The 13,805-nt window shown below is 29.6% G+C and overlaps 1 protein-coding gene across 4 annotated transcripts in view; it reads right to left on the bottom strand.

Moving 5' to 3' along the window:
• Nucleotides 1-4,831, bottom strand: part of LOC122271203 (peptidoglycan-recognition protein SC2-like) — a 13,336-nt gene extending 8,505 nt beyond the window's left edge. For 2 of the 4 annotated variants that reach the window (XM_043051671.2, XM_043051669.2), the window contains exons 1-2: nucleotides 4,636-4,831; nucleotides 392-492 (exon numbers count right to left, since the gene is read on the bottom strand). Coding sequence is in view for 2 of the 4 variants with exons in the window: in XM_043051669.2 (XP_042907603.1) it covers nucleotides 392-455 (64 nt within the window). In the remaining 2 variants the exon portion in view is untranslated. The remainder of the gene's footprint in view (nucleotides 1-391; nucleotides 493-4,635) is intronic. The other 2 variants (XM_043051672.2, XM_043051670.2) reach the window with 2 other exon arrangements.
• Between the last annotated feature and the right edge of the window lie 8,974 nt (nucleotides 4,832-13,805).

Below are 13,805 nucleotides of genomic sequence, written 5' to 3'. Positions count from 1 at the left end.
TTTTTTAAATGAATCAAATATGACGTTTGCCAGTTCCACAATCAAGCCTATGATTTACAGAGGTTTCTGCACAGAAATCTGAAAGGGGTTTTCCATTTAGGTGGATGTTCATAATTGCGTTTAACGCTTACGTAATGTGTTTTTTTGTAAGTTCATTGCTGAAAAGTCCCTTTCAACTGCTGCAGTACTTCCAGACGGAAACAACATCAATCCACCAGGCGCAGTATGTTGCTGTACGGGATTTCTAGATTAGAGGGTCATTTTAGAAGTGAGGCGCTAGACTCTTGTAAGATAACAAAAATTGAAAATGTATCACCAACATTAACGGGAAAATGGCCGTCCGCGCGGACGTCAGATTCGAAATGTTAAAGAGTCTGAAAAGTTATCTTACCTGTTATCCGTAGCATGCAACCTGTCAGAGAAAAGACACACAATTTTAGTAGTAGGATCTTCATAGAAATTGATTTTTTGATCAGACAATATAAAATGAACCTATATGTAAGACATGTTTATACGAAAAATTTAAGAACAAGTTTTTCATTAATGATGTATATGATTATTTTAGTTAGATCAAAAATGTATAATTGATAGAGTAACTTTGAATTAAGCACTCAAAGTTAGGAAATAAAAAATAAATATTTTTTGCTTATTTATAACTATATAAAAGTAAAAAATCTACTTCGACCATATCGTAGCTGATTTTTTTTTATTTTACTTAAATGACAGTCATTCAAGGAAAAAATTTATATTTTTGCTGTATTGCAATTCAAAATAGGGAGAAAAAGATTTTTTGAATTTTTTTTTCATTTTGGTTCATTGAATTTTTTTTTCTGACATGTCATGCTTCAATCCATTTTTTAAAAAAAATTATTCTGAAATAAGCGACTTCAATTTTGAACAGCATTCTCATTTTTTTTTAACTCGTTGAATGCCACGCTAATTTTACATGGCTTGCCCGTCTGGCCAAACGTTAAATAACTACAAACTAACTTTGCAAATTTAGACAGATTTTGCTAGTTTTTTAAGAGGTTTAGCATGACATGTCGGAAAAAAAGTGCTGAATTATATAGGCCTACGAATTGTTTAGAAATAGCGGTGTATAAAAATCTACTAAATTGAATTTATTAAACCGATTAATTAGCTACCATTTGAAAATATTTATTCGCTATCTGGAGCAAGTTGGCATCTCTGTGTATATAAATAAAACTATTTTTGTGTGTTCGATATTGTATTAATTTCTTCAAACAACTTTTGTTACGATAATAATGTAAAAAAATTAAAAATTTACTCCAATTATGTGTTTCTAATAATCTTGGCTTCGCCGGTCACCGGTGACCCCCGTGGAGCTACGAACAAACTCAGTGCTTGTCACCTGTGACCTCCATGGCATTCAACGTGTTAATGAATAAATAATAAATTAAATAAGTAACTTTTTTTAGTCTTGTTATAGTGTTTGATATGATTAAGCCTTGACTTTTAGGACATTTTTCGTTTGTCATTATTTTGTGCAGACACATATTTTTGTTTGAGGATGAATTTGAAGGACTTATCGTGCTTGCCATACTTTTATACCTCCAAAAAAATATTACATTAACGACCACACGTGTTTTTAATTTTGCGTTATTTATTTTATTGGCTACTTGAAATTTAATTAAAAATTGTGGAATATTATGTAAAAAAATAATAATTTTTTAGGTTTGTATTCAGTACGCAATTTCTGAAAACGAGATAATCATAATACTAAGTCTAGTACATTTTAAAGAAAATCAATTTATTTTTGGCGACTGATTTTTTTGAAAACCGAAATAAATATTCTATTTTGGTTTTCTTAATATTTTTTTAAAGGGAGTATTATAATTTTATAGGCAATACTCCCTATATAAAACTGTTATAAAATACTACTACTATTATATATATATATACTACTATATATATACTACTATTATAAAATATAGAATGTATACTCAATAACATTAAAAATTATTTAAAAAAAATATTAGATATTAGAAAGAAATTATTAGATATTAGATTTAAAAATATTAGAAAGTATAGATTAAAAAAAATATTTTTTAAAAGGCTTATTTTCTTTCTTTTTTTAAAAACTAATTTCGCTTCAAAAAATGAAAGTATTTAAACACGAGTACATAGTTTTAAGAATCCTTACTATATAAACAATAAAAAAAAATATATTTATATAAATCAGCCCTATTTTGCAAAAGGGAAAAAAGCATTCCTGAAAGAAAGTACTTAGTTTTATTAAACCTATACTTACTAAGAGCTAAAGTAATGTAACAGTATAAAAAAATATTCAAATGCGATAATCTATGAGGAAGAAAAATTATAGTATTCCTAAGCAGTTTATATGTAAAACACCATATCACGTTGTCAATGATTGGGAATTACCATGCATCGAGGCAGACGCTCGCCGCAGTTTTGCTTACTTCATATACCATATATTTTTTTTGGTTTTTCCCTTCAGTTATTTTCCGAGCGAAAATCTTCTTTTGAGATTGTTCTTCGTTTCCGGCTTTTTGTCGAATGGGGCTTCCAAATCAAATAGTTTTCTTCTTAAGAACTTCCGCCCTGAATGCTCATAAAAATTATGTCATTAAATTTTTAAAAAAAACTTTTTTTGCCATTGCAATTTATTTTTATTTCGAACTAGTTTTATTTATGAATAATTTCCTTTATATCTAGTTTTTATTTCCGAACTTGCTGCAAATCACTTACACAACTATTGGGCATTATGTGGAAAATAATCGGGTTTTAATTAATAAAATAATTACATTTTTGCAAAGTCTGGGAAGAGAAAGCGTAGTCAAGATTTGACGGAAGTTTAACAATCCATCAGTTAGTTCCACTTTTAAAAAGAAATTTAATTTTCATTCATTCTTTCAAAAGTTTCCTTTCTTAAAATGTATGGTTATATTATAACTATGCAACTTGCAAAAAAATATTTTTCCTCTTTGATATTAATCGAACTAATCAGATCTAGAAGTGCATTTTTAAGTTTTAAAAAATAAATTTTTTTTCTTCATAAAGTCTTAGGTGGGGGAATATAATAATCATTAATAGACTAAAACTTAAACCTTTCGAGATTCCATTAGAGCCATGGAGGTCACCGGTGACCGGTACTGACTTTGTTCGTAGCTCCACGGGAGTCCCCGGCGAAGCCAAGATTGTTAGAAACACACAATTCGAGTAAAATTTTAATATTTTTTATTTTTTTATATTATTATCGTTACTAAAAAGGTTTGAAGAAATTAATGCAATACATACCGAGAAAATCATTTTGGCTTGACGGGCAAGCCATGTAAAATTAGCATGGCATTCAACGTGTTAACGTTATATTTTCGCCTATAAACTTTTCACAATTCTTGGGGGTTTGTTCTACTAATAAGGTGTTGCTATCGCATGCTAATTCTAATACATGTATTTTGTAGGTGATATTTCACTATTTTGTTTTTAGAATTCATGCATAGATAGTAAAATAATCAAAACTTTCTCTAGAATTCATCGATGGCTAAACACAAATTCTTTCACTGTTAAAAATTTTGGGATTAAAAATCCTCCAGATTTAGCTGAAATAAATGAGTGACGAAAGTAGACTTGAAATTAATCCAAAATATCTTGCTACTCGCGCAATTTGAAGTGTTATGGCAAGGTCCATTCCGTAAACAAATGTTCCAGAAATTTTGTTAGAGCCTGAAAACATCACAACATGTCTTTTATCTTTTTTGATATGTCTTGGTCAAAATAATTTTAGATCAAATGTCAGAGAATAAATATCACTATTACATTATATATATTTGGGGAGAAACTACAGGTAAAAAAGAATTGTGTGCACTCATTTTTAAAATTAGCATTTTTTTTTATTATTGGAATTGCATACATTCGCAGGGTGTTCAACGCCGGTGATAAAATGAAATAAAGAATACGGTGAAATTTAAATAATTCACTGATACGTATAAAAGATTGGAATGGGAATAGAATCACAAGTGGTCTCAAGCACGATTGAACTATTTAAATATCGGGGCGGTTGAAATCATTTAAAATTTAATGTTAAAGCATAAAGTTTGCACCACTTAAATATTTAAAAACGAATGAAAGCTGAAGAAATTGGCAGGTCTGTTGTTAAGAAAAATATGAACATAAAATAATACTAATAAACTTAGAAATAAGAACATAATTTACATCCAACCATTAGTTTGGATACTAAAAATTTTTTTTATGAAAATATTAAATAAAAAAAAATTTAATTAACAACTGAATAAACATTAAACATACTTTTTTTGAAAATATCAGTTCTCCCTAGTGGTCTACCAAAATAGTTAAAGCGGTTTAAAAATTTATATCATAAATTTTTTTTCCCTTAGAAATTTATCATAAAATATTCTTTTGGTCTGTACATTATTTCAGTAAGACAAACACAAATGTAGAAAAATGACACCCATTACATAAAAACCATTTAAAATTAAGTGGTTACTAAATTAGGGAACTTCCATTCGCTTTCGTGAATAGTTACTACTACATAAAAATATTTCTGCAAACCATCGGGAATCCTGAAATATGTATTTTCTTAATTAAATAAAATCACCTTCCTTTAAATAATTATTAATGAATTATATTTCTTACCTTGCGGAAATTAATCAGGTGTTACTATTATAATTGCTATTTTGTTTTAGAATTTAGGATTAAACGCGTATTCTGCAGGAAATCATACAGTGAATAGAAAAAAAAAGTTTTATTATTCATCTTTTATATCTAGATCTCTCTTTGAAAAGATGAAATGTTTATACACTGTTGTTGATAATGTCATTATTTCTTTGGCGAGCAGGTGTTGTCATTCAACAAATTTCATTGTGTAATCAGTTAGAAAAAATTGTTTTATCGTTCCAATCAATGATATTCATATTTTTTATATTGCTATTTTTTTTTTACTCCTTTATCGCTACTGTTGGATTATTTTGCAGTTTATGTAAGTCTGAATGATTATTTGAGTCTTGCAGCAAGTGTATAAGATAAAGCTTGATTTTATTTACCAAAAGAAGTTTTTTTTAATTAAAAAAAATCCCGCTTTTTTTTAAAAAAAATGATTCTGTTGGGTTGCTCGGAAAGTAGTTCCGTTTCGTTCCTAACAGAGGACTTCATTGTATTTTTTCACAATCAACTTCATATTTAAGTCGTATAATCATTATACATTTTGAAAGCTAATAAAGGAAGACTTACTTGTGAAAAGATCCAATTGATGCAGTGTAGTAGTTTTTGGTTGGTACTCTTTCAAATATGGAAAGTGGAAAGCAGCATTTTCGACACATTTTACTTTTTTACTAAAAAAGGTAAAAATGCTGTCCATGGGAGAAAAAAATTATCAGATGAATATGGAGAAGATACATTGACAGTAAGCTGATGCCAAAACCGGTTTGCAAAATTTCGATCCGGCAAGATTTCAATTAAGACGTACGGAGATGCACTACGAAAGTTTAGGCTGATGAAGACACAATAAAGGCATTAATTGATGCAAACTGCTGAATAACAACTAGTGAGATCGCTGAGAGATTAAAACTGTCGAATTCGACCGTTCACGATCAGTTGAAACGTCTAGGTTTATTCTCAAAGCTCGACATATGTGGGTTCCTCGTGTTCCTACGGAACGAAATCTATGGCCGTCGCATTCATCTGTGATTTGCTTCTCAAACATCAAGAAAATTATCCATTTTTGAAACGCCTCGTCATTGGAGACGAGAAACGTGTTGTCTACTATATTTATCTGGTCACTACAAAATTTTTAGACAGTGATACTTTTACTTCAATTGAGGAAATTCAAATGAGGCAGTTTTTTGCCAGTAAAGAACAAAAATTGCATGAGCAAAAAATCTGGTACTGCTGGGAAGATTGTTAAAGGTATTGGAATAGAATAAACAATATTTAATTCAATAAAATATTTATTCACCTTAGGAACATCGTATTCCATTTTCATAACGATAAAAAAAAACCCTAATTACTTTCCGAACAACCCAATAAATTTAAAACACATTATATTAGTTTTTATTTGAATCTAAGTTAAACTTTTATGCAAACAATAATAAATATCAGTTGCAGCAACATGTGCTTTATTCAGTTATTGAAAAGTTTTATAAACCCATTTTTTTCAGTTGAATTCAGTTTTCAGTTCAACCATAATCATCAGTGTTAAGGAGAGTATCTTCTCTGAGATTAGTATATAAATATTTTTTTATGAAAATTATTTTTCGTGCCTCTTTAAACGAAATCAAGTAACTTGCGAATCTATTCTTCTTGGCCAATTAATCGATTTTGTCATCCGATTTATAGAATAACGCGCTGGCTGATTATTTCCATTCTCGTTAGGTTTTCTAAACTCTTTATTTTTTATTGAGTTCATAGTTTTGCTTGCATCATTATCTCCCTCACGATTAGAAAACAAATGTCTTTTATATGATCTAGTTTTCTTTTGCCGGTTGAAACTAATTTCAGTATCTTGGGGATTTAATTGTCTAAATCTTCGCGACCATTGAATCGATTTTACCATTCTATTTACAGGGGAGAATGTTGGCTCAATACTTATAGCTTCGAATGTAAAATTAAATGACTGATTAGTAACATTCATCAAAAAGTATTCTGATAAGTCTTGGAGTAATTGGGCAGTTTTTTCAACCATTCTTTTTTCTTTATATGGAACACCTTCCTCTTGATCATTAATGATGTCAGCTTTTTGAGACCCATGAAGTTTAGTTTCTGACCCCTTACTTCTGTGTCCATCTGTATCGTGGAATGATATTTTGGCGAACATATCCGTATCATTCTTTCGCGCAGTATTTGGGTCAGAATTATTTAACGACAATTTCTGTTCCATGCCTTTCAAACTTGTACCTGTTGAAAGTGCTTCTATATTTTGTTCTGTGCTTAACGGAATATTATTAAATGTCAGTTTTCGTTCCATTTCTTTCAATTTTGCTTCCATAGGAAGCGTCCCAACATTTTGATCTGTGCTTAGTTCTACTTCATTTAATGAAAGATTTCGTTCCATTTCTTTTAATGTTGCTTCCATAAGAAGCGTTCCAACTTTTTGGTCTGTACTTAGTTCTACTTCATTTAACGACATTGAGTCTTCCATGTTTTTTAATGTCGCTTCCATCGGAAGCGTTTCCGTTTCTGCAAACGTAAAACTTTCCTGCGTTGTATTTCTCAAGAAGTCTGCTGCCATTATATCTCCTTCAAGACTTTCAGTTCTGTTACTAACACTTTCAAATAGATTTTTTAAGTGATCTTTGTTAATGAGCTTTATATTATCTTTCATATCTTTGTTATAAATAAGTGATCTCTTTGGAAATATGCCCGATAGAAACTTTCTAAGTGTATTAATATCATTTCCAGTTGCATTTTCTGTCACTTTAATGGATGGATAAATCCTTGAAGCTTCTGCAAGCTTGTTACCATTTTCAGTTCTTTTGTCTGCATCATTATCTTTAGAACCTAATTTAGCAGATAATGTTGCAAATGCTAACACATCTTCTTCATTTTCGGGAAAACTGTTAGCAGATTCCGAAAATATCGACCCTCCGAGAGTTTTATTTCTTGCTCTTCTCATGAGATCCCTTGCAATTTCTTTTGGTTCTTTTAGCATTTCTTGAAATGGTGAATCCTGATCTTTGGTGTTTGAAGATTGGGTTTCATTTTCTGGGTTTAGGAAAAAAGCATCTAATTCCTCTTCTTTAACTTTGTAAGTGAGTTTAATCAGTTTCTTTTTTTCTTTAACAGCTGACTTAGATTGAGAGACATCTAAAATTCAATAAAAAATACATTAAAAATTTCTTTTCGGTATAAACAACTAGTACTAGTTGTTTATACCGAAAAGAAATTTTACCGAAGAAAAATACCGAAGAAAAATATATAAATAAAATGCTAGATTGTTTGTTCAGTACATTTTTTTAATGTTTCTTTTAAAGTACGTACTTTAAAGGAAACATTAAAAAATGTACTGAACAAACAATCTAGCATTTTATTTATATATTTTTCTTAAGCGGCAACAAAATCACATGTATTTCAAGTTTACAATATTTCAGTCATCTCCACCTTTTTTTTAACGTTCACTAATAATAAACGTATTGTACTATTTGCATGGCGTCTCTGGTCATTTCGGAAAAGTGCAAAAAGAAGCGCCGTGCTCCAATATTAAGCTCAAACTTGAACCGATCAATGTAAATTGCAGATTAACCTGTTGCAATGTAAATTGCAGATTAACCTTTATCTCTTACACTGATTTTTCTACTGCGCGTCAGACATATGATGTTACACAAATGGTGCCCGTTATTATAATCTAATACCACTAAGACAAATCTAGTACATTATTCTTTCTTGTGCATTGTATATAGACTTGCCGTTTCCTTTTAAAATAACCTGTCTTTTCAAGTTGAAACTTAAAAAATATATGTATACATACTTTTGAATAGATTGAATTTTGAAATGATTGAAACTTTATTAATTCAGTTCTTAAGGCTTCGTGTAACTTAATAACGTACCTTTGTTTGCTTGTCCTCTATATTTTGTACTGGAAGAATCCCTTTTCTTTTTATTATTCTTAAAACCTCTTGAGTTCACTGAAACACATACAAAAATAGTTTGAAAAATTTTCTCTTCATAAATTAAAAGCATTAAAGGATTCTTTTTCTTAACTAAATTGATAGATTAAAATAAAAGTTTTACTCACGGATAAAAAATGGTTTTACAATTATATTAAAATGATTGTTTAAATTTGCACCACAACTCCTCATTTGTTTACTTTAACTTACACTGAGAAAAAAATGTTTGGTAAAAACTAACAGAATATGGTAAAATTTATCGTATTTCTAGCTCTATGGAAACATTAAAAAACTCGATAATTTTTACCGACGCTCTTTGGTAATGATTTTAGTAAAATCAACTGTAAAATATCGTTTTGCAATGCGTGTTAAACTTTTAGAATTGTGGTAAAATTTGGTTATTTAAAGCGTGATACCTTAGAGCATGGCATAAAAAAACCATATATCCCTTCAATTTACTTTCCAGTTTGCTGATTTCACTAATTGTATGGTAATAAGAATTAGAATTTTGAAAACCAGAGTTTCCTGTAAACCGTTACATTCATGAACGGGAAAATTACAAAATAAATGGTTTAAATACCATATATTTTGGTTTTGTTACCAGAATTATTATTTTTTTAACCACAAATGCCCTTGCCATAGATTGCGGTAGTTTTACTAGAATTTTTTTTCTCCGTGTATGTTGTTGTGAAAGAGTATAAAGTATAACTTTTGTAAACAATAAAGTTGTTCGATTTTACCCTAAAAAATTAACTTTTAAACTGGACCTAAGAATATTGTGGTCCAAGGAAAACTAAATTTTTTAGTACAATAATATTTTTTGTGCTGAAATGAGGGTTGTATTTTTATAGGAGTTGGCTATATTTTTATAGTATAAAAACTATTTTATTATTTTTTAGAATTATCGTTCAAATGGACACAGGAAAATAGGAAATACATAAGGAAATAGAAATACGTAAGAGATTGTAGATGTATAATTTAGAAAAGGCATTATGGGCATGTATCCCAGTAGAGCATCAAAATGTTTACAAAAACATCGAAAAATATAAATAAATTTTTGTTTGGTTTTTTTAAAAATTAGTTTATAATGATTCTGATCATCACAACACATTCACATTAGCTTCAAAATTTAGATAAAAGTTTCTCATATACGCGGAGATATTTTTCAAAATTTGAACTCCAGGAATCATGAATCTTTTTATTTGCTTTGATTTTGATTTCAGCAAACGTTAAAAAAATTTCTTTGATCACTAGGTCAGGGATTCCAACATTCTAAAAGTTTCAACACGAGAAAGCTGGAACAAAGTTGCGTTTCATATGAACTTTAAACTTTTGAATCATTTAAATGTAACGGTTTGCAAACTAACTTTAAATCAAATTTGCAAAACAAAGAATTATACATTGAAACATAAACTTAGTTAACAATAGAAGAAATTTTCCAAAAAAGTGTAAAAATTGGCAACTCTGTAAGGTCAAACGAGCCAACGCCCACTATCCATTGTTCAATGTGAGAGCAACATACTGGATATGACTTGACTTAATATATGGATTTACCCATATGTGAAGAATATTTTATGAAGAATCTCTCATACCCAAGTAGCACAGAGATATTGTAACAGCTTTAGTCTACATCGACCGACATAGTCAATATTGGCGGAAATTGACATTGCGTGTACGATATTGTACGATTCCCGTCGATTTCACATTAAAAGTCTGTTTGTAAAACTTTTCATTTTAAACTTTATTGTGTTCTTAAATCAAAATTAATCATTTAAAAGACAAAAAATGACATCAAATTGTCATAATTCCAAAAAATATATTTAAAATATAAATTTAGAGATATCCGAAATGCTGAGAGATATCAATCAACGTTCCCAAACGTTTTTACAATATCGAACAATATTGTTTCGCGATATTGAATATACGCTATAAAAGGGGTCCATTTTTATAAAGTATAATGTTTCACTATGATATTGTACAATGTTCAAAGCTAAGTTTTTACGATATCGTTTTTGTGAATTGTTCTACTTGGGTATTTCGTAAAGAATCGTAATTGAAAAAAATTAAGTAAATAAGTGTTAGTTCAAGATATTTACATACATTTCAAGAACTAGAACTTTTTCAAAATGCTTAAAGCTATACAATTGCTCTGATTGTACACTTCTATTGCTTTTTTTAGATGTCTTTTTAAATGATTTATTATTAGAGAAAGAAACTCTTGTTGAATCGATCGGAATCGATGATGAAGAACTTCAAGCTTTTATTAAAAATTAAAAATAAAATTTGTGGACTATTCGTCCACTTCCGGGGAACAGTCAGCTTATATCATAGACGAGAATTAGAATATGAATTAAAAAATTAGTTTCTACCGGGTTTTACTCAGCATTTCAGTGATAAAGTTGACTTTCTTTCAAATCCGCGCATAGTTCAATCAATTGTAGCCACGACATCAATGAGACTAGATATGTATGTGTGGGCTTGTGTATGCTTTATTATTTTTTTTTGTTATGTTCTTTTTTTTTCTTTTTAACATACCTGGCAACTTTCCATGCTTTTTTATGGTAATTTTTTCAAGAGGTAGTGAAATAACAATAGAAAAATAATTATAGATAGAAATATTTTATTTTTTATTTTTCTAGATTTAGGAAAACGCCTGCTTAAAATTATCATGCATTTATGTGTATGATTGTAGTAGTGGTCAAAATAATGGTACTTATGTGGAATCCCATCGACCAGAAAATTTGGTGCAAATTTTGCCAAAATTGACACCAAATCGTTTCATATAGCAGCACCTGCATATTTAATGCGAATTAAAACAAAAAGTTAAAGCATTTTGAACACCCTATTTTTAAATTACGAAGGTTATAAACAACCTAAATTGTGTGTAATTGGTCTACATGATTTTGAAAAATATTTTTTTAAAGCTTTTACTACAGAAATAAGATAAAAAATATTGTCCTAGTTTAATAGGATTGTCACAATATAATTTTCAAAATTAACCTGAAGTGTATCCGTTCCTTTCTTCAAGAGTAACTAAATTCTGAGGATCTTCAGTAGCTGTTAGATTCTTTACGAAACTCTTGTAGTATATTTCTGCTTTGAAAGTATAGTTATCTTGTAAGGGATCTGTAAAACAAGTTATGATTCAACGAAAATTTTCATCAACGTTTAAGAGCAAAATAACGAAAAAAATGTGATTGAAGAGTTTGATTTCAAACTTGTCTAATTCACTTTTTTAATTATTTTTCTCAATATAAATGATTTTAAATTTTTTTTCTATTTTATTTACAAATATATATCTTAATTTCAACTTCTATTTTAGCAATTATAATAAAGCCAGTTACCGTTATACATACCTACATTGCTAATATGAACTCTAAAGCACTAAATACACTGGGGAGAACAATCAAAGGGACAAATGCTTTTTTTGCAATTGAAAAAAAAAGAAAGAAAAAAAAACTGGCTAAAACAGCTTTCGATTTTTGACCAATATATGAAAAAACAAAATTGGACACACCTCGTACCCTATATAAAGGAAACTGATCACTTGTCCCAGCTGACCGACATTCTGTTAGTCAGAGAAAAACATCTCTAATATGGCGTATGATCCCCTCTCACAACTCCTGCATCGGCGTTTTACATTATTTACCAGGGTCCTCATCAATATCTGGAATAACCACACCCAATTTTGAACCAAGGAACCTTTGAGCTTATCGATTGTCGAAGAAGATGATCTTTGAGCTTATAGACTGTCGTTGAAGATGATCTTTGAGCTGCAATTGAGAGTTCAAGGGCGTCTCATAACGTGTTCGATAGGGTCAGGGGACATCGCAGGCCACCCCAATCATTAAATATCCTCTGATTGTAAGTATTCGTCCACCAATTGAGCCCTGTGTAAATGGGGGTTATAGTTCATAAAGATGAAATTTGGTCCATATGCTCAGCTGAAAAGTCTAACATAGGGTACAAGGATCTCGTTCTTGTAACGCTGCCCTGTCAGACTACCTCTATTGGATACCTGAAAATCTGTATGCTCGTCTGCCATGAGGCTTGCCCAGAACATCAGACCATCTCGATCCTAAATATTTTCTTCGACTATGTTAGAGGGTCGATATCAATTTTCCGGGTTCTCTCTAATTAAGGCCTTTTGCGGCCTTTTCCATTTTGCATAGCAAACACTAAAATTTGATTCACAAAAAAAGTTGTGTAAGAAAATAAAAAAATAATTTGAAATCAGCTTTAGGTATTTCTGCTGAAATGAATGCAAAATATTCAGAAACAAAACCCCTTTCTTTTTGGAATTTGTTGCTCAATTTATCCCTGATTTAACCATTATATACTTTAGGTTCATAAAACTCTAAAAAATACATTTTTCAGTAAAAAACCTTTCACGAAAGAGAAGTTTAAAAAATTATTTGGCGTGACATTTAGAAACACCATTTAGTTATATACAGCAATTAAGTTGTACCTGAATCCGATAAGTATTCGTCTAATTATGAAAACTTTTTTCTGCCCATAAATATTGTTTTCAATTAAAATCGTAAATATTTTTCAACTTAGTATCGGTAAAAGGAATAATAATAATATTGATAAATACTATTATTTCAACCAACAATACTATTACGCAATATTGTTTAACCCTTTGCACTTCGATATCGCCTCTGAGACCCCATCAACCATCACCACTCTAAAATTAAAACTTTTTACTCCTTAATAATTAGTAACCATATTATTTGAAGAATTTTAAAAATTTGATAAAGATACTGTATTATGTATTTTAAATGATTTAGTGCTTATATTTCTTTTATTATACTATTTCTTATTAGTGCTTATAGTTCAAACAGCATTTTTAAGTACTCGGAGTGTAAATTAGGTATTGCTAAAATAATTAAAATATAAATTAAGGGTAGTGATTAAGAAACACCTTGCATATTGTGCACACTTTTATAGATAAAATAAACGAAAAGAGTTATTATGAATTAAAAATTAATTTAATTACCTGTCGTAGTGTGCTGTCTTCTTTTTCTTTTACTCTGATAAACTTTTGACTCTTCATTAGAATTATCACGTGACATTTCAGTTTGAAATTTGTGAAAACTTTCCACATGTGGTTCATCCGCCAAGTTGAAATGCTCTGCGGACATCATATTAATGATTAGTAGTCAAAGCATAATTTTAGAAATAAATTATTATTTTATTCCTAAC

The sequence above is a fragment of the Parasteatoda tepidariorum genome, chromosome 1 (genome assembly GCF_043381705.1).
Source record: "Parasteatoda tepidariorum isolate YZ-2023 chromosome 1, CAS_Ptep_4.0, whole genome shotgun sequence".
Taxonomy (NCBI): domain Eukaryota; kingdom Metazoa; phylum Arthropoda; class Arachnida; order Araneae; family Theridiidae; genus Parasteatoda; species Parasteatoda tepidariorum.
The sequence above is the reverse complement of the archived record's forward strand: the minus strand, read 5'-3'. Positions and strand labels throughout refer to the sequence as shown.